Raw genomic sequence first — 20,895 nt, 5'->3', positions numbered from 1 at the left:
TCTTCAACTTCCTGTTTGGTGGGCCAAAGTGCAAGATCCCCTCCCCGTGTCATTGACAGAGATGGCAACAGAGAAGGCTCCTGGGAAGGGGGAAGCTGAGCTGCTCACTGCCTGAAAATCTAGCTGAGTAAAACAACCACAGCTCGAATGAAACCTGGCAGACAGAACAACAGGGTTCATGCTTGCCCTGCGTCAAACAGATTATCCATACTTGTATTGTTGAAGGCTTTCACGGCCGGAATCACTGGGGTGCTGTCTGGTTTCCGAGCTGTATGGCCGTGTTCTAGCAGCATTCTCTCCTGACGTTTCACTTGCATCTGTGGCTGGCATCTTCAGAGGATCCTCTGAAGATGCCAGCCGCAGATGCAGGCAAAACATCAGGAGAGTATCCATACTTGATTTGCAAATTGATAGATTATTAATAAACCACATATGTAAAAACAAAACACATAAATCTAATGTTTTAAGAAATGATCATTCCATTCTACTTCTGAGCTCGTTCTAACGTGCCTGCCCCACCCACCCACCCACTCACCTGCCCAGTTCAAACTCCTCTGTATCCAATATCCACCCCCTCCTTACTGTGAACTCGGGGAGCGAATCCGTGCCTTCCCGCTTGGCTCTGTGCAAAGGGGCAGGCTGCTCAGACGGCGGTTCGCAATAGAGGTGGTGCTTCGTGAGAGTCTTGACCCCGCAGATCCCAACTCCGATTCTGGCTTCCACTTCATCTTTCGAAATGGCCAAGTCCAGGTTCTCTCCCTGGAGGAAAGAGAACAAGGCAACCAAGGTAAGGCCGTGCCCAGCTGTGACAGATGCAAGGCTTCGGAAAGAAGCTGACGTGCTGAGTAGCAGGGGAGAGGAACCAAGAGCGGCTTGAGAGTGCGTGCTGTCAGGGGAACCGGATGCTGCATTACCTCCACAGAGATGACGCTCCCAGGTTTGTGACGATAGGGTTTGGTGTGATCATCCGCGTTCAGGGGTTTCAGGACGGGGTCCACTTCGTAGGAGAAGCGGGACGGATGCAAGGAGTTGAAGTCAAAGCTGAGATTATCCAGCACGAACTCCAGCTTCACGTGGACGGAGGGGGGGCGGGGCTGAATGGCTGGCGTTCTGCACAGGATGAGGTTGGAGGAGTTCACTTCGCACGGCTCTTCAAACTAGGATCGGAAATGAGGAACAGTGAACAGCTGGGTCCTGCTCATCACATCTCTCATCACAAGGTCCCACCAGAGCCCTAAGAATCCTTTACCCATAACAACTCCCAGCCTCCTCTTGTAAACTGAACAGGAAAAGATGGCAACAGGGCAACACGCTCTGCAGAGCGTGTGTCAGGCCCATTAGTTCATTCTTTGTTCGACTGCCCAACTCTGAGTCAATGGGTTGGTTCCAGCATTCTCCTCTTACCAGGACTGCAGATATTTTCCATCCTCTTAACCCACCCTAGGAAAGGTGATTCCTGGGTTCACCTGACCAGTACGGAGTAATCGATCAGGGGGTTGCAACAAGTTTCATGGGAACTGCTGTGGCCCCTTGGTCACTTGGGTTGAGAAATTTGGAATAGCACCAGGACTTGTGATAGAAATAAAGTATTAAAATCACTAATAATTTGTCATTCTTCTAATTGCCACTTGAGGAATTTTTAAAAATTGCCCCTCTGCTTATAGGCACAGTGTCATGTTTTAGAGAGATCAAGTGTAGCAACAAGAGTGGAGACAACAGTCTCATTCAAAGATAAAGATATTATAATATTAGTTGTGGATCCACGGCAGAGGCGTAGCTGGGCCAGAATGTGCCTGGTGCACACTCTGTGTTTTCTGTCCCCCTTCCGTGGCACGCTGCCCTCCCCGCCCCCTCCCCGCAGGCTGGAGAAGCGGCCTGTTTTCTTCAGGCTGAAAATGGCCTGGTGGGAACTACCCTTCCCATGAGACTCTGGGGCTTGCAAGGTTTCCTGGGAAGTGTAGTTCCCGCTAGGCCATTTTCAGCCTGGAGGGAACAGGCCGCTTCTCCAGCCTGCATTGTTCCACGAAGGTAAGTGTATGTGGGGAGGCGGTAGGGGGGTGGCGCGGGTTTTTCCCCCCCTCCCAGGGACGCGCCCAGTGAAACACGTACCCCTGGGGCCTCTGATCCACGGGTACAATACAAAATTAGGGAAGGAGTTGTTGTTTTTCACATCGCACTTGAGCAGGTCCCGCTTGCCTCCTTCAGGAAACAGGACAATGAAAGATTCTGGTGTTCCCCACCTTTTTCCGAAATAAAAGTGCAAAGCCAGACTTCTGAAATTTCCCCTATCACTGTAGACTAGAACTGGGAGAGATGTGCTCCCAGCAGGAGGAATGATAATCCTCTTGCATTTACACAGTCCAGCTTGTGCAGTGAGTGAGATAAATAACTTAGAAACGCTCCCTTCCACAGACTAAGAATCAGTTTGTCTGACATGTTTTTAAACACCACGGGGGCCAAACCTACTTGCTGGATACTGCAGAGAGCATTCTCAGGGCATTCTGTTTCTGGGATAATCCTACGCCGCCTTCCAAGCCCCCGGCGACGGCGCTCCAGCGGTGAAACCGTTACACGAATTTTCGGCCACTGTACGACATCCAGGTTATGCCCATGAACTCGGATCTGCCTCCCACCACTGAAATACATAAATAGACACAGACAATATTGGTGATCTCTACACCAGTCCCTGACATCTCCTCACAGCTGTAACACTTCCTGGATCGCACTGTGCACTTAAGAAACTCCCTGGAATCACCAGTGTGGGCGCTGAAATAACTAGGATGTGTTCCTAATGGTTAAACCTTGTAAAACATTTGTATGAGCAACTATTGTGCTATCAAAATCTGAAGTATTCTGCAAGAAGTGCAAACCTGCATGGTGATCTCCTGGATCTCTGCAGGACAAAGGTGATCATATATACTGGGAACAGTGCCAAGGCTGAAACTTTTATCCTAATCCCGTGGTGGCGAACCTTTGGCACTCCAGATGCTATGGACTACAATACCCATCAGCCCCTGCCAGTGGTGGTGATCTTGGACTTGTCACCGTTCTCTCAGGACTCTCTCAGCCCCACCTACTTCACAAGGTGTCTGTTGTGGGGAGAAGAAGGGAAAGGAGCTTGTACACCACCTTGAGTCTCCTTACAGGAGAGAAAGGTGGGGTATAAATCCAAACTCTTTGTCCTCTTCTAAATACCCCAGAAATGTCCATAAGCGGGACATAAAGTGGTTTACTTGCATTACAGTGTGTGTTTGTGCGCACGCTTGCTTGCACCCCTCTGTGGGGATAAAGATCAAAAGTCAACATAAATCTCGTCAGAGAGGGCCCCACATGATTTTAGCCTCCTGTGTGAATATGGCTGCTGGGTAGTTTTACTACATTGGTGTGCACGGGTCTTCACCTCTGGAAGCTCTTGGATGGTTCCGCAAAAGTGACATTGGGATCCAGGGTGTATCTGAAGAAGGAACCCTCCAGCCTCCGTTCCTGATCCCCGTACTTGATAGTGACAGGAAGTTCTACCGAGATATCACTGAGACTCGTCCGGCACTGCAGCTTGTCCTCCTGCATCTCGGAATGACTGGGGGGGGGGAGGGTAAGGGGGGGTGAGAAAGAGAGAACAAGACAGGTGGCCATTAGTGAGCCTGCTAGCCCCAGAGATTTATTTTTTGATTTGTTTATTGTTTAGTTTTCTATACTGCCCTATCCCCGAGGGGCTCCGGGCGGTATACAACACAAAATCTACTACAAGAAAACCAAACAAAGGGAGCAAAATTAACTACATAAAGTGAACTACAATTTGCACAGGCTCCATCAGTTTTAAAATATAATAACTAAATCCCTTCAAAACCAGCGGTTAACACAATTAAAAGGAATTCCAACGAGACCCATACTTAAAGCCCTCCCCAAGAGGGGGAAACGGCGGATCCCTTTAATATAAAAGGGATCCTGATATAAAGGAGCAAGAACAAGAGGGGGCACCTCACTCAGCGGCTGGTCACTCCAAAGGCCCGGTGGAACAGCTCAGTCTTACAGGCCCTGCGGAATTGCCCAAGATCCCGCAGGGCCCGGACAGCTGGAGGGAGAGTGTTCCACCAGGCTGATGGTGAAAAGATGGAGGAAGAGGGGTAAGATACAAGGGGCAAAAACGCATGCCTGAATTCAGTAGGTTGTGCTTAATTTGAGGAAGAGGGGGGGGGAAAGAGAGTGAGCCCATCCTCCTCCCCTAGTATCTTGGCCCAATGCATATTGGTTCCTCTCCCCATGGCTTTTTGTGGGTAATGAACACACTTAAGGGGGGGGTGGGGATTCATTCATAGATATTGACAGTAGATTGTCCATGAGCAAGCTTGGAATACTTCTGAGAATGACGAGCAAATGGAGGGGGAGGGGTCACCCAAAGCAGACTGTGTTTTATAACCGAGAATATACTAAAATGCCATGTCAGAGGATCGGCACGTTGAAGCAGCGTCTCAAAAGAATCCCTTAAGGTCTCTGGCTCAGGGCTGAGATCCCCAGCTACTGGCCTCCTCTTCCGGTCAAACCTGACAAACAGATCCCGGCGCTTACACGTAGCAAGGGAGGTGCCCAACCACGATGCTGATCTGGCTGGGGTTTCCCGTCAGTAGCTTGGATCCTGTCAACGTGAGGCAGGTTCCTCCGGCCTTGGGGCCACGCGACGGCGAGAACGATTTCAACTCCGGATTCTGCGTGCCAAAGGAGAAAAGAATAAACGCTGAACAAAAAAGATCTCCATAACGGACAGGTATGTTCGTAAGTTCTCAGACAGGCGATGGTGATGACCCATCATGTTCCTAACATTTTAAAAAAACCTTTATGCCAAATAAAGGCTAAATGAAATGAAATGACTTTTTAAAAAACCAGGCATCCTTGTCAAATCTTCCTATATCAGTGGTGGCGAACCTATGGCATGCGTGCCAGAGGTGGCACTCAGAGCCCTCTTTGTGGGCACATGTGCTGTCGCCCCAGTTTGGGCACTTGGCAGTGGCATAGCGCCATGGGGTAAGGGATGTGCGAGGCACTGGGCGCACGCCCCTGCGGGGTATGGCAAGGGCATTCCGGGAGTATGGCGGGGGTATTTTGGGGTGTTCCAGGGCAGGGCAGATGGGGGCATGGCAGGGGTGCAGGCACACGCATGCCCCGGGCATAGTTTCCCCTCACTCCGCCCCTGGCACTCGGTCTCTAAAAGGTTCGCCATCACTGTCCTATATGAAAAATGCAGCAGTGATTAAGCATGCCCTCATTTAATACCTGTGTGCTAGTTTTTACATCCAAACCTTTTGTGTGTTCAATACCATGTTATAATGTACAAAAATGGTCATAAACTCTCCTTGAAAGATCAGATTTATCATGTAAGGTTGGTGCTTGATCCACAGTGGCTCCTGGATTCCCAGGACCACCCCAGAGTGTTTTTTTATTTTAGCTTCAGCTGATCGGCAAGTTTCCCCCTCTGCTAGAAGACTGAGACTGTGTACACTTCGGGCCTCTAACTGGGGAGAAAAGCCAGGTATAAATATCCAAATGTTTGGCTCGATCTCTACAAGCGTTCCACTGACGGGGTGAAAACTTTTCGTTTTCTAGCATTTCAATGGATATGACTGTTTTAGCCGGGCCGCCCATCAAGCCTTGACACCCTCTTTGATTTTTGTTATCACTTTAGGATGAATGCTTGATATCCTTTTTCACAATTTAATTACTGTGATGTTCACAACTGCTTTATATGGTTGTTGAACTGCATTTGTTGCCTGCTTCTCTGAAATAGACCCTGTAAATAAAAACAAGAAGCCCAGTAGACCTGATCTAACTTTCGTGAGCTGTACAATGCAGTACGGATTCTGCTTGCAAAGGGCCCATCAAACTTCCGTTAGAAGAAGAAGAGTTTGGATTTATATCCCCCCTTTCTCTCCTGTAAGGAGACTCAAAGGGGCTGACAATCTTTCCCTCCCCCACAACAAACACCTTGTGAGATGGGTGGGGCTGAGACAAGAAGAAGAAGAAGAAGAAGAAGAAGAAGAAGAAGAAGAAGAAGAAGAAGAAGAAGAAGAAGAAGAAGAAGAAGAAGAAGAAGAAGAAGAAGAAGAAGAAGAAGAAGAAGAAGAAGAAGAAGAAGAGGAGGAGGAGGAGGAGGAGGAGGAGGAGTTTGGATTTATATCCCCCCTTTCTCTCCTGTAGGAGACTCAAAGGGGCTCACAATCTCCTTGCCCTTCCCCCAACAACCACCCTGTGAGGTATTCTGGCTTATCAGTCTACCTAGACTTCAACACATTCTCTCCCTGTCCACCTTCCTTTTCAATCTCTCCGTCTCAGGTGGGTGGGGCTGAGAGAGCTCAGAAGAACTGTGACTAGCCCAAGGTCACCCAGCTGGCGTGTGTGGGAGTGCACAGGCTAATCTGAATTCCCCAGATAAGCCTCCACAGCTCAAGCGGCAGAGCGGGGAATCAAACCCGGTTCCTCCAGATTATAATGCACCTGCTCTTAACCATTCCAAAGAACTGTGCAGTTGGATTCTGCAGACTCTTTCTCTTATTTCCCCCCTCCATTCGGGGAACAGGGCTGTGGCCCCCCCTCCAGCCCAGAGCTGCCTGCCCTGTGGCAAAACTGCCTATTAAATGCCGGGAGATTCATGAAACAACGACAGTGATGTGGGGAATGGGAGAAAATAGAACACTTTCCAACAGTATCTAATCTGGGATGAACCACGTGAGTTCAAGGCCCTAAAGTTACAAGAAACCGGCGTCCGCATTACCTGGTAAGTGAAAACGTGAGCAGAGACCCCCTGTCCTCCTCCAGCAACCTCCACGACCGCATGCCCAGACCTCTCGGTTCCACTTTCGCCTGTGGTGCACACGATACTGCAGGATAAGGGCAGAAGAGAGGATGGAGAAGAATCCCCCACCAAGGGGCATCACATGGGCTGCTCTAAACCTGAGTTAATGAGAGGGGGGGGCACTTTTAGCTCTTGGCCTGCTTGCTTCGCCCAGTTGAACACTCATCCTGTTAAGCAACCCTGCCTCCCCACACGTACAGGGTGCGGCTTGGCTCGCTCACACGAGTCACCCGGACAATCGCCTCTGTAAGCACATTTCTCCAGTGCAGTACACAGTGGTCTGGACTATCCAAGTTTATTCAGTGGAGAACAGATGGGGCTGTCTACATACCGTCTACATACCACATTTTACTAGCTTCTAGAAGAAATGCCAGTCTCCATTCAAAGAGGCCACGCTTCATCTCCCCACACCTCTGCACCCACATGCTGGTGCCGTTTGAGGGGTGTCAGCCTCTCAGACTGCATCTGATGTCACTAACCTAAGCCTGTAGGGTCACTGTCCTTTGCTGAGTATCAACAGGTAAGTTGATCCCTGCCAGAAGCTCTGCTAATGGCTGTAACAATAGAGACGGTCTCTGGTCCAAGTTTGGAGCAGAATTAATGAGAGACCGGCCATGCTCTTAATCACGGGATGAAGTACATCTGTTTCCCTTGCCCATTTCCCTCTCCTACTTGTACCAATTAGAGCCAGTCATTAAGATCATCAGAAACTTATCTCTGGATTTTTAAAATGGATTTCGGTCTCGGAACAGCATCAGAGGAAGAGGAACAATTGGGGTTCAATATTGGGCTCCAATTAACCTGGACGTGACACAAACACAGTGGAGCAACAGAAGCCGCTAGCAGGAAGTATAAGTTTTGATAGAGACCCCCAAGAGAGGGGAGGGAGGAGTTTGTGAGTGTGTCACAGTCAACAGGGAGTCCAACATGATCCGACTCAAGCCAGACCCCGGTGGGGTGGGGTGGGGCTTACCTGCTAGAGATCTCATACGCCAAGGGATCAACCTCACAGGGGATTCCTGCCACAGTAACTGTGTCTGCAATATCTTCATGCTTCTGGCCAAGGTTCGAACCCATGATGGTGATTCTGGTGCCCCCTTCAACTAGCCCAGTTAAGGGAGAAATCTGAAAAAGAGACCCAGACACAGAGGGGATGGAACGTGGCTACGAGCCACGGTGCCTCCATACCCAGAAGCAGCAAACCTCTGAACAGTAGTGCTAAGAGGAAACATCGGGGGAAACCCCTGGCCTCTACGCTCTTGTCTGTTTGCTCAAAGGAATTTACAATCTCCTTTCCCTTCCCCCCTCACAACAAACACCCTGTGAGGTGGGTGGGGCTGCGAGAGCTCTGAAGACTTTGACCAATTGGCCATGCTGGCAGGGGCTGATGGGAATTGTAGTCCATGAACATCTGGAGAGCCGCAGGTTGCAGACCCCTGGACTAGCCCAAGGTCACCTAGCTGGTGTGTGCTGGAGTGCACAAGCTAATCTAGTTCACCAGATAAGCCTCCACAACTCAAGCTGCAGAGCGGGGAATCAAACCTGGTCTTCCAGATTAGAGTGCACCTGCTCTTACTCACTACACCACGCTGGCTTTCTAGGTTCTAACGACATAGGGGGCCACTCTGTCTAGGGCGCTACTTTGCATTAGAGCAATTTATAATATGGAAGGGAATTCCCACCCTACCACTTGCCTCTGTGGGGCATCCAGTTGGCCACTGTCAAGGACTGAGCTAGGTGGTGAGCCAGTGTTTTGATCCAACAGTGTCATTTCCCTTTTATCTCATCAGGCCTTAATGACACATGGCAAAAACATGACCTCCCTCCCCGGTCTTTGCCCCAGACCATTCAGATAAGGAGGGTAAAGGCACAGCAGGCCCATCTACAGACAGAGGGACTCTGTCTTGGGTTCAGAGTTCTATTCTGGCTTATCAGTCTACCTTCATCAGACCTTGAGGCTTCAACAGAAGGCTCCTGTTTAACATTCTCTCCCTGCCTGCCTGCCTGCCTTTTCAATCTCTCCGTCTCATCTCTCCGTCTCCTCCTCATTCTCTTTGCTCTTCACCTGCTGACCTCCCAGACAGGACACTGTTTTCACCTCCTGCTCCTGCCTTTCTAAGTCTACGTGCCTGAAGCAAACTCTCCAAACATTCTCCGCCCCCGCTCTTGTCAGAGGAAGCATTATCCCTCCTTCCAAGATCTCAGGCTTCAATCAATTCAGGAGGATATAACTTGGCTTAGGATCGCGCACGGTTAGTTACTTCCCTCCCCCTTTTTTTCGAGACTCACTTCTTCAGCAAAACCCCTCTGCCTTTTAAAATTTAAATGATATTGATTCTTTTTCCCCCCTCTACCTCCCCTCCAAGGTTGCTGCTGATAAAACTGCCTCGCACAGGGGACCCATCAAAACCTTCTTTGCTTGCCTTCAGAGATGATTCTCACTGCAGGTTCTTGGGAACACCAAGGGAGGGAGGGGGCTGACATTCTTCTGCATGCACTTTGCAGGAAAAAGCCAATATTTACTTGGGGGGGGGGGGGGCTTCAGAACTGCTGCTGCACACATGTATATTGTACCCAAGAATTTGTTCCCAGTGGTGCATGCAGTCCTTCTGAACAGATTCTAGGAAAAGGACTGAGGGAAAGGTGGAAGCAGTTTTCATTAGCTTGGGTGCTGTGTGGTTCCGGGCTGTATGGCCGTGTTCTACAGCCCGGAAACCACACAGCACCCAAGTGATTCTGGCTGTGAAAGCCTTCGACAATACAGTTTTCATTAGCGTTTTCAGCAGAATCAAAAAGTAGACCCTTTCAGTGACTTCTCCCCCCCTTTCTGATGACTTTTTGCAAGTCCAGATGGGATTAGAAATACGGTGCAATCTTCAGATTAGCAAGAACCTTGAGGTTTAATTTCCTTAAATCCTGGTATGACCAAGATTTTATAGAAAATATACTGTTGGTTCTTTAGAAATACAGGATTTACACAGTTTTGACATGGGGGTTCTTTTCTCATTACAACCATCGGCTTTTTCTCAAAGCCTTCAGTTTTTTTCCACCCGTTTCTTTCCCCGGGCACCGTGCTTTGAGAATCTCAGCCTTTCTCCTCATGCTAAGAAGCATGCATTCAAGTCCAGCATCCTGGGTACAGTGGAGTTAAGAGGTGACAAGATAGCCATGTTTTGAGATATTTGAAGGGAAGTCACAATGGTGAGGGAGCAAGCTTGTTTTCTGCTGCCTCAGAGACTAGGACCAGGAGTAATAGGTTCAATCCTGCAATCCTGGTCTTGAAGAAACTGTCCATCATGTTCTATTATATTGCCCTTTATATGCTGTAGAGCGGGAAAGACTACTTAATCCTCTCTCAGCTGATCTAGGCAACACTACAGATGCTGTCAAAACTTTGTTCTTGTTAGACAGCAACTCAACTGTTACCATCGAACAAACTGACAGGTTCTTGTGTGTTGTCATCACTGAACGTTCCCAAATGCTTAGCAGACTCAATCCCAATTCAGTGGCTTAATATCCCAGCTCTCCTGATGCTTGTTTTTTTAAAAAAATTTACCAGCCAATTTTAATTTCCATTGTATAATTTATATATATATGCCATTAAAGGTTTCTAAATCTAAATAGGTTCAAGGTGAAGGAAAAGAGATTCCACCTAAACATCAGGAAAAACTTCCTGACCGTCAGGGCTGTTTGACAGTGGAAGGCACTGCCTAGGAATGTGGTGGAGTCTCCTTTTGGAGGTTTTTAAAGAGAGGCTGAATGGCCATCGGTCAAGAGTGCTTTTATTATGTGTTCCTGCATTGCAAGGGGTTGGACGATGGGCCTTGGGGTCTCTTCCAACTCTATGACTCCCCCATTCTGCAAAAAAACAAATTATGCAATGACGCCAAGGTCCCGGATTGGATCTACTATTAAGCTCATTCTTGTCTGCAGAATTCCCCAAGCCCTGACTCGGCCAGGCTGCAGGACAAAGGCAAGAATTCACACAATTCCCTCTCTAAAGACAGCTCCCTTGCCCAGATAGGAGCAGTTTCTGGACCAAAAACCCGGCTTCCTCTCCACCATAATTTTACTCACAGAATGGATCAGCGGAGCCGGGCACATGTCTGCCACCTTCTCTTTGCAGGAGTCCTGGAAGAGGCAACTGGGCTGCTCCCCGCCGCACCACACACAGTTATACTTGGCATCAGCGGTCCGGCAGCGGCTGCAGTCCGAGTGTCCCACGGAGCAGTTGTAGAGAGTCACTGCAGAGAAGGGAAACTAGTGAGCCTATTGGCAACCTCTCCCATGCACATAACAGGTCAGAAAGGCAGAGACACTGAAGGGACACCCATGAAGCTGGCCTATACCAAATCAGACCCTTGGTCTATCCAAATTGATATTCCAGGGCGACATTGGAATCCTTAAAGAGAAGAACCAACTGAGCCCGGCGGCAACCCTCCGGGGTCCCAGGCAGAGAGGTCTTTCTCATCATCTGCTACCCGGTCATTTAACTGGAAATGCCAGGAATCGAACCTGAGACTTTCTGCATGCCGGGCAGATGTTCCAACATTGAGCAATAGCCCCTCCCACATTGAGGAGAGGACCAGAAGGCTACCATGTTGCCTCCTTTCCTTTCTGCCTTCTCCCAAGACAGAATCTTTGATGTGCCACTTCCTCTTCCTCAAGGAAGCGCGATTAGCTGCAGCCCAAGAAGACTCCTTGCTTTGTTCTGTTTATAGCTATCCGGGTGGGTTTGGGGGGGACAGAGATGCCTTCTTCGAATGGCAGAGTTTAATTCGTGCCCCGATGCAAAGAAGAAAAGGAGCAATTCTTCCAGATTTGTTGGAGAGCCTGAAGCTGCAGGTAGTTCACCTCAGAAGGACTCCAAATCTACTACCTGTATTGCTTAATAAACCCCGTTCAAAGGAGAGCCATAATGCTCGCCAGGTTTAACGTTATGCCTTCTGCCTTGTTGCATGGCAGATTTAATAAGCAAGAAAAGGCTAAAAGATTGTGCCCATGTAACGACGGCTCAGTTGAATCTCTGGCCCACCAATTACTACACTGTCTCAGATTCAAGGAAATCAGATCCAAGTAGGTGAATCTTACTCCTTTACATTTACCCCATCTCCCCGATTTAATTAGATTACACTACTTGTTGGACAACCCTGATCCTTCTCTCTGTATGATAGTGGCAGACTTTCTCCTGGAAATTACCAAACGCCAGTAGATTTCCTTCGACCTAACATTTATTTCCTGTTTTGTATATGCTTTTTAATCCATTTTTTATTATTGTTGTACTGTTGTCTATGCCAATAAAGGCTTGCTATATATACACAGACTCCAAATCTGTTATGAACTATAAATTGATATTCCAGGGATATATTGGAATCCTTACAGAGAAGAACAGATGGCTCAGCGATGGCAGAGCAAAGTTGCAAAGTCCATCCATCTCTAAGGGACCCACCTACACCAAAGCCAGAAGGGGACTGAGACTCTGCTAGTCTGTTTGAATACAACAGGCCTGAAACATTATATGCTCATTATTGTTTCCTATATTTGATTTACTGTTCTGTATGTTATTTCTTATGAATGAAAGAAAGAAAGAGAAAAGAAATAACAGGTTGGAAAATGGGTTACTGGAATTTTTTGTAAGTGTTTGGTGTCACGAGGTCTGGTCACACTGGGCCTTTCCCCACTTACCTTAAGCCCCACGCTACTTGAGGAGAGTAGCGCGGGGTCCCCCGGCTCTCCCCACGACAGGGGCGGTGACAGCGAAGCCGCCCCGACGCTGCCGCTGTCGAGCCCCCTCAGTGCGCAGCATCCCAGGTGCTCTTCTTAAGGGCGCCTTTTGATGACCCCACGCAGAGCGTGGGGTCGTGGAGACGCCTGGGCGCACGCCTGGGATGCCGCACGCTGAGAGCAGCGTGCGGCATAAAGGGGGTGGAAGAGAGTGGGGAAAGGCCCACTGTAAAACAGTGAACTCTTTTAGTTTCAATGGAGAATAATATCCCCCTTGGAATTAAGTCGGGCGACAGGCGCTCATGCACTTTCTTCCTGGCGTGGGCCCTTACCGTGGAGGTCTTCAACGCTGTCCAACCGGAGGCGATGCTTCCTTTGCACAAAAATCGCAGCATTGAATTCCAGCTGGGGGGCCGAGTAGCTGTACTGCAACAAGACCAAAACATCAGTCCTTGAAAGGGAACTGTAAAACAATTCTTGGTGGGGGTGAAATGTGGCATCAAGTTGCAGTCGACTTAGGATTTTCAAGGCAAGAGGCAAAAACAGGTGGTCTGCCATTGGCTGCCTCTAAACTTTCTGGGTAGTTTCCCATCCAAATACTAATCAAGAATGATCCGACTGTTTCTGAGATCAGATCAGTTTGGGCTAAACTGGGCCATCCAGATCAGGGCAAAACAATTCTTCCTCAGCTGGTTGTGGTGGGTTTTCTGGGCTGTGTGGCCGTGGTCTGGTGGATCTTGTTCCTAACGTTTCGCCTGCATCTGTGGCTGGTATCTTCAGAGGTGCATCACAGAGGGAAGCCTGTTACACACTGTGATACACCTCTGAAGATGCCAGTCACAGATGCAGGCGAAATGTTAGGAACAAGATCAACCAGACCACAACCAGTTGAATCCGGCCGTGAAAGCCTTCGACAATACAATTCTTCCTCAGGTCAAATGATGTTTAACCCCCCTTCCCCCTGAAAAAGCAAAATAAATCAATTTCGCTGCCCAAATTGCACGGTTGCTTATACAATCTCTCCTCCTCATAACTTTCCAGGCTCTCTGCACAAATGGGAAGACAAGTGAATTCAAGGAAGGAGGCCAACACTCCATCTCAGTTTTTGCTCGGTGTGGTGACCCTTGTATGCTTATTTCCCAGATGTTTCCAATGGACAAAATGTGGGTTGGGTGCACTTCCCAGGTGCTTTGCATTGGCCCTGGTAAGTAGTGAGCAGCTAGGGCAGACCGTGGCCTAGAGCCATCAGCGAAGTGACCACAGGAAGGCTGACACATCGTTGTCAACTGCTGATGACAATAGCACTGTTCTATCTCATACCACTTTTTTATCTCGCCCTCCCATGCAAAGAGCTCAGGATAGCATACATGGTTCTAGGAGCAGCAGTGGTGTAGTGGTTAAGAGCAGGTGCACTCTAATCTGGAGAACTGGGTTCGATTCCCCGCTCTGCCACTTGAGCTGTGGAAGCTTATCTGGGGAACTAGATTAGCTTGTACACTCCAACACATGCCAGCTGGGTGACCTTGGGCGAGTCGCAGCTCTACGGAGCTCTCTCAGCCCCACCCACCTCACAGGGTGTTTGTTGTGAGGGGGGAAGGGAAAGGAGATTGTAAGCCCTTTTGAGTCTCCTTACAAGAGAAAGGGGGGGGGTATAAACTATTCTTCTTATCTTCTTATCCCTTTTAATCCTCACAACACGCCAGTGAGGTAGGTGAGTCTGGAAGCGTGCAACTGCCTTCACCGGCACAGCGCAAATTCGAACCTAGATATCTCAGGTCCCAGTCCGACACTCGTGAAATTACTCCGCACTGGTTCTTACCCACACTGCTCTTTAACTGGGTTTTGAAAGTCAGAAACTGCCGGGCAGACTTGTTCCACGTGAAGGTCTTACCTGGTGCAGCTGGCACGTGATGTAGCAAATGGATGGATTTGTTTCGTCTGGTTCAACGTACGCGTCCACCACCAAGGTCTTGCCTTCCAGAATCAAAGCACACTCGTAGTCCCAGAGCTGATCCTTAAGCAAGAAGAAATGCGGGGCTTTCATCATCATCATCATCATCATCATCATCATCATCATCATCATCATTAATTTGATTTAATATACCGCCCTATCCCCGAAGGGCTCAGGGCGGTGCACAACATAAAAACATCATATATAAAATCATCACAATACTATGATCATAAATACAGTTAAAAACAGCAATTATTTGCCCAACACAGCGTCCCAGGAAACCCTTGCTTAAACCCTCCCAAGAAAAGACCAAGATCCACCAGACAGACCCCCACACACTTTCCCTGCCCTCGGCATCGCCTCGCTCTCCGTTCTGTTCTGCACCTCTCAACTTCCCTCAGAACATCACCATGTGTTTTTCACCCACCTTTTCCTAGAAACGGTTCCTTGGGTTGTTGGCCCTGTGTTGAACCCTGTAGCAAACTACCGGCAAAGCCCGTTGTACAAACAAATACAACGAGCTCTGGAAAATGGTTGGTGGGTTAACAGTCCCCGCCTCCCTCACAACATTAGCCGTTTTGGATGTCAGGTGTCAAGTGGCAGGGTACAATTTCTCTTAATCGAACATTTCAGCCCACTTTCACTTCCTTCCTTCCCATTCCTCAGAGCACAGTGACCAATCTTCCTTCCTTCCTTCCTTCCTTCCTTCCTTCCTTCCTTCCTTCCTTCCTTCCTTCCTTCCTTCCTTCCTTCCTTCCTTCCTTCCTTCCTTCCTTCCTTCCTTCCTTCCTATTTAAATTTATAGACTGCCCCATCCCCGAGGGGCTCTGGGCAGTGCACAGCAATATCAATATGTATACAATATGTAACAAGGGTCACAATAGTGACCATTTACTAAAATCTATTAAAACAATTAAAACCCATTTAAACAGCGGTCAAAACAATAGTAACGGCGTCCCATAACCCAATTCATTAAAACCTCCCCAGAAGGAGGGAACGGCCGGACTCCTCCCTAAAATAATAACAGATATATATACAAGAATGGAATTGTAAAAAATTAGGGAGCAGAGGAGCAAAGCAAAGGAGTGGGGCGCACCGCAGCGACTGGGCACTCCAAAGGCCCGGCGGAACAACTCAGCCTTGCAGGCCCTGCGGAATTCACCAAGGTCCCGCAGGGCCCGGACAGCTGGAGGAAGAGTGTTCCACCAGGCCGGGGCCAGGGCCATAAAGGTCCTGGCCCGTGTGGAGGCCAGCCGCATCATTGAGGGGCCAGGAACCACCAGCAGATTGGCCTCTGCCGAGCGCAGAGGCCGAGTAGGGGCATATGGGGTAATGCGAGGGTCCCAGGCCGCGTAAGGCCTTAAAGGTCAAAACCCACACCTTGAAGATGATTCGGAATTCCACTGGGAGCCATTACTCAGAGGCAATCTCTGTAATTTCTGACAGCCAGCAACAGAGCTGCCTCATTTTGAAGCTTCCAAAGCATAGGTGTCAAATTCGTGGCCCTCCAGATGTTATGGACTACAGTTCCCATCATCCCCTGCCAGCATCATGCTGCCAGGGATGATGGGAACTGTAGTCCACAACATCTGGAGGGCCGCGAGTTTGACACCTGTGTTCCAAAGAAACCCGCACGGCCCTTCGGCAGTGTTCCTCTTACCTGATAGAGGTGGAAATTCCTTCCAATCAGAGTTATCTTCCTCTGCACGTTGACCGGCATCAGAGAGGATCCTTGAATGCCCCGCACACAGGGACAGGCTTCAGGCCCCCAGCTTTCACTCTGAAAGCGCACAAACATGCACAAGGAGAGACCGTTCCACACAGTTAATTTCTCTTCACCCATCCAAAAAGTTAAAAGAACTGGAAACCAGATAAGGCACCATCTTGACATAGAAGCCATCAGCCTCTTATCTAATCAAGCTGATGTAATCACTGCTATAGACTGCACAAGAAATCACATTCTAATCTCGGGACACAGCATAAGACTTGTGCAGAGGGAATCAGGAACAGACAACACCAACTTTAATAGTCGAGCTGCTGTACAGACAGGGCACTGTCCAGGGATTGTTCATGCACTCGGTCGGATCCTGTGAATTGTGACTGGAACGGATCTCTTCCCACCCCTTCCTCAGCATATCCCTGCACCCTTCTGAAAAGCTGCTCTTGAGTGTCTCAGTAACAGAAGGGGGTGCAGAAAAGGAAAGGGGGGGTTGAAACAAGTAGGGCAGAGCTGGAAGACCCCCCTCCCCGCCCTGGGCTCTTGTTTTGTCCACAGAATGAACAGGAAGCTGACAGGTCCCCCCCATGAGCTTCAGCCTTGAACTGCATCTAATTCTAAGGACATAATACTTATGCCAGTACAAGTGGCAAGTGTTTTCCTATCATCTCTTGATCAGCACCTGAAAAGTTCTCTCCTTCCCCCAAGCAGCAGGAGGCCTTTCAGCGTAGATGATGATGAAGAAGAAGAAGAGGAGGAGGAGGAGGAGGAGGAGGAGGAGGAGGAGGAGGAGGAGTTTGGATTTATATCCCCCCTTTCTCTCCTGCAGGATACTCAAAGGGACTGACAATCTCCTTGCCCTTCCCCCCTCACAACAAACACCCTGTGAGGTGGGTGGGGCTGAGAGAGCTCCAAGAAGCTGTGACTAGCCCAAGGTCACCCAGCTGGCGTGTGTGGGAGTGTACAGGCTAATCTGAATTCCCCAGATAAGCCTCCACAGCTCAGGCGGCAGAGCTGGGAATCAAACCCGGTTCCTCCAGATTAGATACACAAGCTCTTAACCTCCTACGCCACTGCTGCTCCTACGCCACTGCTGACCACAGTGAAACGACCAGTGCCTTCCAGCAGTCGGCATGACCAAAGGATTCAAGCACTGAATTGCTCTGGAGAAGCATTTTGCAAATATGTGGTTTTGGTTTTTTTTTAAAGTAATATTATGCTGTTCTTGAGCGCTGCTAGGCTTGCACCTGAACTGTTTTTCAAAATCCTGAAAGTAACAAGGGGAAAGGGAGATGCAATCCATTTCTAGTGTGAAATGGAAATCATGGCTAACTTGGGTGAAGAAACAATTTACAGTGTGCTGAGTGGAATATCTGTGGCAAGTGCAAATTGAATAACAAGAAGAAGAGTTGGTTTTTACACCCCATTTTTCTCAATGATCTTCCCTCCCTCCCTCCCTCCCTCCCAGACACCTTTTGAGGCAGGAGGAGTAGTGGTTAAGAGCAGGTGGACTCTAACCTGGAGAACCGGGTTTGATTCCCCCTCCTCCACATGAGTGGTGGACTCTTATCTTGTTTCCCCACTCCTACATTCCTGCCAGGTGACCAGGCTAGTCACAGTTTGTCCAAAACTCTCTCAGCCCTAAGGTGTCTGTTTTGGGGAGAGGAAGGGAAAGAAGTTTGTAAGCTGCCTTGAGAGTTCTTACAGGACAGAAAGGCAGGACATGAATCCAAATTATATTTCTTCTGGGTGGGGCTGAGAGAGTTCTGAGAAAACTATGACCGGCCCAAAGTCACCCAGCAGGCTTCATGTAGAGGAGTGTGGAAACAAATCTTGTCCACCAGACCAGAGGCCGCCACTCTTAACCACTGCACCACGGTGGTTCTCTGTCCCAGCAATATGATCACCATGAAAAAACCATATGGGTGGAATTAGCTACGCTCTTCATTGTAGACTTGAGACTTACCAAGTCCAAAAAATCAGGTGCGTCATATTGGTAGTCCAGCCCTGGGTTCAGAATCCTAGGGAAATCAGTAGCGTCGCTCTCCAATGAATCTCCGTCGCCTGAGAGAAACATGGAGGCAGAGAAGGAGGAGGTATCGTTCTCGGATGGCAGCCATTCTTCGCTTTCCTTGAGTTCTAGACCGTCTCCAGGAAGCCAGTCTGGAAGGCCCATGGAAGGAGGCACCTCAAACAGAGGTGACTCGGTCTCTAGATCTCCTGGCAAGTCAGCAGAAGGGGTGGAGGCACTTCCTATCTGGTTGGGGGTGAAGGGCGTTGGGACAGAAGATGCGGGTGCCTCAGGCACAGGAGACAGGGTCGTGGCATCTGCCGCTTCTGTGAGTGGCGTCTGGGCTTCTATGATTGGCTGAAACGTGCTGGGAGGGAGGGAGGTAGAAGGCTCTGTAGTCCAGGCTTCAGGATCAATGGGAGGTTCAGATGTAGGGTGTGTGGTGAGGCCTGGAGTCTCTGGCTGGCTGCTGGGGACAGACTCCGTTGTCAGGGGAACGGTCGTAGAGAAGTCAGTCGGGGCCAGTGTCAAGAATTCTGTGGTTGTCCTGAGAGAAGTAAGAGAGTCTGTGGATGGAGGAGGCGAATTTGTGGGGCCCAGCGTTTCTGGCTGTGGAGTAGTTGGGGCAGAGGTTGTGGGCTGAGTGGTCGGGACGGGGGTGGGGGTAGGACTGGGGGTGGAAGATTTGGTCGTTGTTTCTGCAAGAACGGTGGGGGCAGCGGCCACAGTCGGAGCAGATGAACGGGACACGGTTGCAGTGGGAATCGCGGAGGAAGGCAGAAGGCTGAAGACTGGTATTTGAGTCTGCAGAAGAGGAAAGAGACAGAGAAGAGACTGCCAATCAGAGCTAGAATAACACAGCAAAGAACTGGAAACATCAATCTAGAAAGACCTCTTGAGGAATTGTGAAAGAAATAATTTAAAAGAAACATGGTGGCCTGAATGTGATTTCTTTTTTCAGAGATGCTAAATACATCCTAAACTACCAAACATGCGCACGTCAAACTTCAAGGCATCGTGTAAACATGCTGATTGACGCAGGGGCAAAAGAAAGGGGATTTTTGCATTGTTCAGAAATTCAGCAGCCTCATACCCCATATGTACATCAAAACACTGCAACCTCTGGGTGATCTCTAGCAAGTGAACATCCAACAAAACCCGTGACTAGATTCACTTGCAACAAACACTGAAATTTCCTGTTTTATTCAATATGTTGTCATCAACTATTACTGCGTCTCTGCTCAATTTTGCAGATTGCACTGTACATTGCTGAGAGAGATTCAGAATGAAAAGCTTTTTCTCCTACATATGTAAAGTCTCCAAATTAAACACAGAACGGGCCCTCTTGTATTTTAACAGCTGCGATAGCTTAAAGGTACAGATTCTCCTGTCACTTGCAGACATTCTATTCCTTCCATTTTCCAGGAGAATTTCAGAATGGGCAGGGAGGCTTCTACTTCTGTGGAGAATTGGGACATACTTCCACACAGCAACTGGGGAGCTTCCTTCTTCCAGGATAAGCGTCCTCCTTCAGAGCCATCCATACACCCCACGAAGCAAACTGTTCACAGCAGGTTCAGTAGAGCGGCTCTGTTAGGTGCACTGAATCCTGAGGTAGCAAAATGGCTGCCCTCCAGGTTAAGCTAAGCAAACTGGGAACCTGCAACAGACAGATTAGCAGGCAGGTGCAATGAAACACACACCCTTTCATTGTAGATGATGGTCCCTTCTTCACAGGTGGTCTTATGAGAGCAGAGGTGTTGATGGACACACCAATGACATCCCCAATGGCTGCTCACACAGCTCTGGCATCTGAAAGCAAGCAGAACAGAACAGCAGTGTTACAAGTCCTGTAGGCTGAACAGGAGCTCTGAGGTTTGGAGAGGTGGTTCCCTCATGGACTTACGGGGCTGATCTCCTCAAAGAGGCCACGGCTGCACAGTCGTAGAAGGAGAACGAGGCTGAAGCAATGAAGACATCGAGGAAACGCACCACCAGCTGAATGGTTATGTGGTCTGAAAACGGAAAATGTAGAACAATATCTCTCTTAACAGCAAACACTGCCCAATTCAGACAATATGGAATTCACTGCCATGGTATGTTCGAGATGGACCGTTAAAAGAGGATTAAACTCTAATCAACAGCTACTGGGCATGAGGACTAAATGGAACTTCCAGGATTAGAGGCAGTGTACCTCTGAATACTACGTACTGCAGGTCCAAAAGGCCTACTGTTTGTGGGCTTCCCAAATGAATCTGATGGACCTCTGATGGGGTGAGAATGCTGAACTATATGGGCATTCCATCTGATCCAGCATTGCTCTTCTTGTGTTCATGACATCCACTCATCAAAACTTCAAAATCTGAGAAGGAAAGCCAAATCCTACAAGGTAGATGCCAGGAGAATACATCATGCTAAGTATACTCTGAACATCTTATTTTTCACACTGCTTCTGAGTTTAAACACCAAACAAAATCATGGTTCAAATAAACTTGCTTCAAATAAATAAATAAAGTTTGGAATGTGCTGCCACAGGAGGTGGCAATGGCGGCTAACCTGGATAGCTTTAAAGGGGGCTTGGACAGATTTATGGAGGAGAAATGGATCTATGGCTACCAATCTTGATCCTCCTTGATCTGAGATTGCAA

General features: G+C 48.8%; 1 protein-coding gene across 2 annotated transcripts in view; it reads right to left on the bottom strand.

The window, feature by feature from the left end:
* Positions 1–20,895, bottom strand: part of PLXNB1 (plexin B1) — a 159,982-nt gene that overhangs the window by 23,876 nt on the left and 115,211 nt on the right. For both annotated transcript variants that reach the window (XM_048489816.1, XM_048489815.1), the window contains 14 exons: positions 20,154–20,262; positions 19,951–20,059; positions 18,203–19,051; positions 16,180–16,299; positions 14,460–14,582; positions 12,901–12,994; positions 10,922–11,088; positions 7,818–7,969; positions 6,764–6,869; positions 4,567–4,703; positions 3,401–3,577; positions 2,467–2,635; positions 915–1,157; positions 583–759 (listed from right to left, as the gene is read on the bottom strand). In XM_048489816.1, coding sequence (XP_048345773.1) covers positions 583–759; positions 915–1,157; positions 2,467–2,635; positions 3,401–3,577; positions 4,567–4,703; positions 6,764–6,869; positions 7,818–7,969; positions 10,922–11,088; positions 12,901–12,994; positions 14,460–14,582; positions 16,180–16,299; positions 18,203–19,051; positions 19,951–20,059; positions 20,154–20,262 — 2,732 coding nt within the window. The remainder of the gene's footprint in view (positions 1–582; positions 760–914; positions 1,158–2,466; positions 2,636–3,400; positions 3,578–4,566; positions 4,704–6,763; positions 6,870–7,817; positions 7,970–10,921; positions 11,089–12,900; positions 12,995–14,459; positions 14,583–16,179; positions 16,300–18,202; positions 19,052–19,950; positions 20,060–20,153; positions 20,263–20,895) is intronic.

This window comes from Sphaerodactylus townsendi, linkage group LG03 (assembly GCF_021028975.2).
Source record: "Sphaerodactylus townsendi isolate TG3544 linkage group LG03, MPM_Stown_v2.3, whole genome shotgun sequence".
Classification (NCBI taxonomy): domain Eukaryota; kingdom Metazoa; phylum Chordata; class Lepidosauria; order Squamata; family Sphaerodactylidae; genus Sphaerodactylus; species Sphaerodactylus townsendi.
Note: the sequence above shows the minus strand (reverse complement) of the source record. Positions and strands in the feature narration are given on the sequence as shown.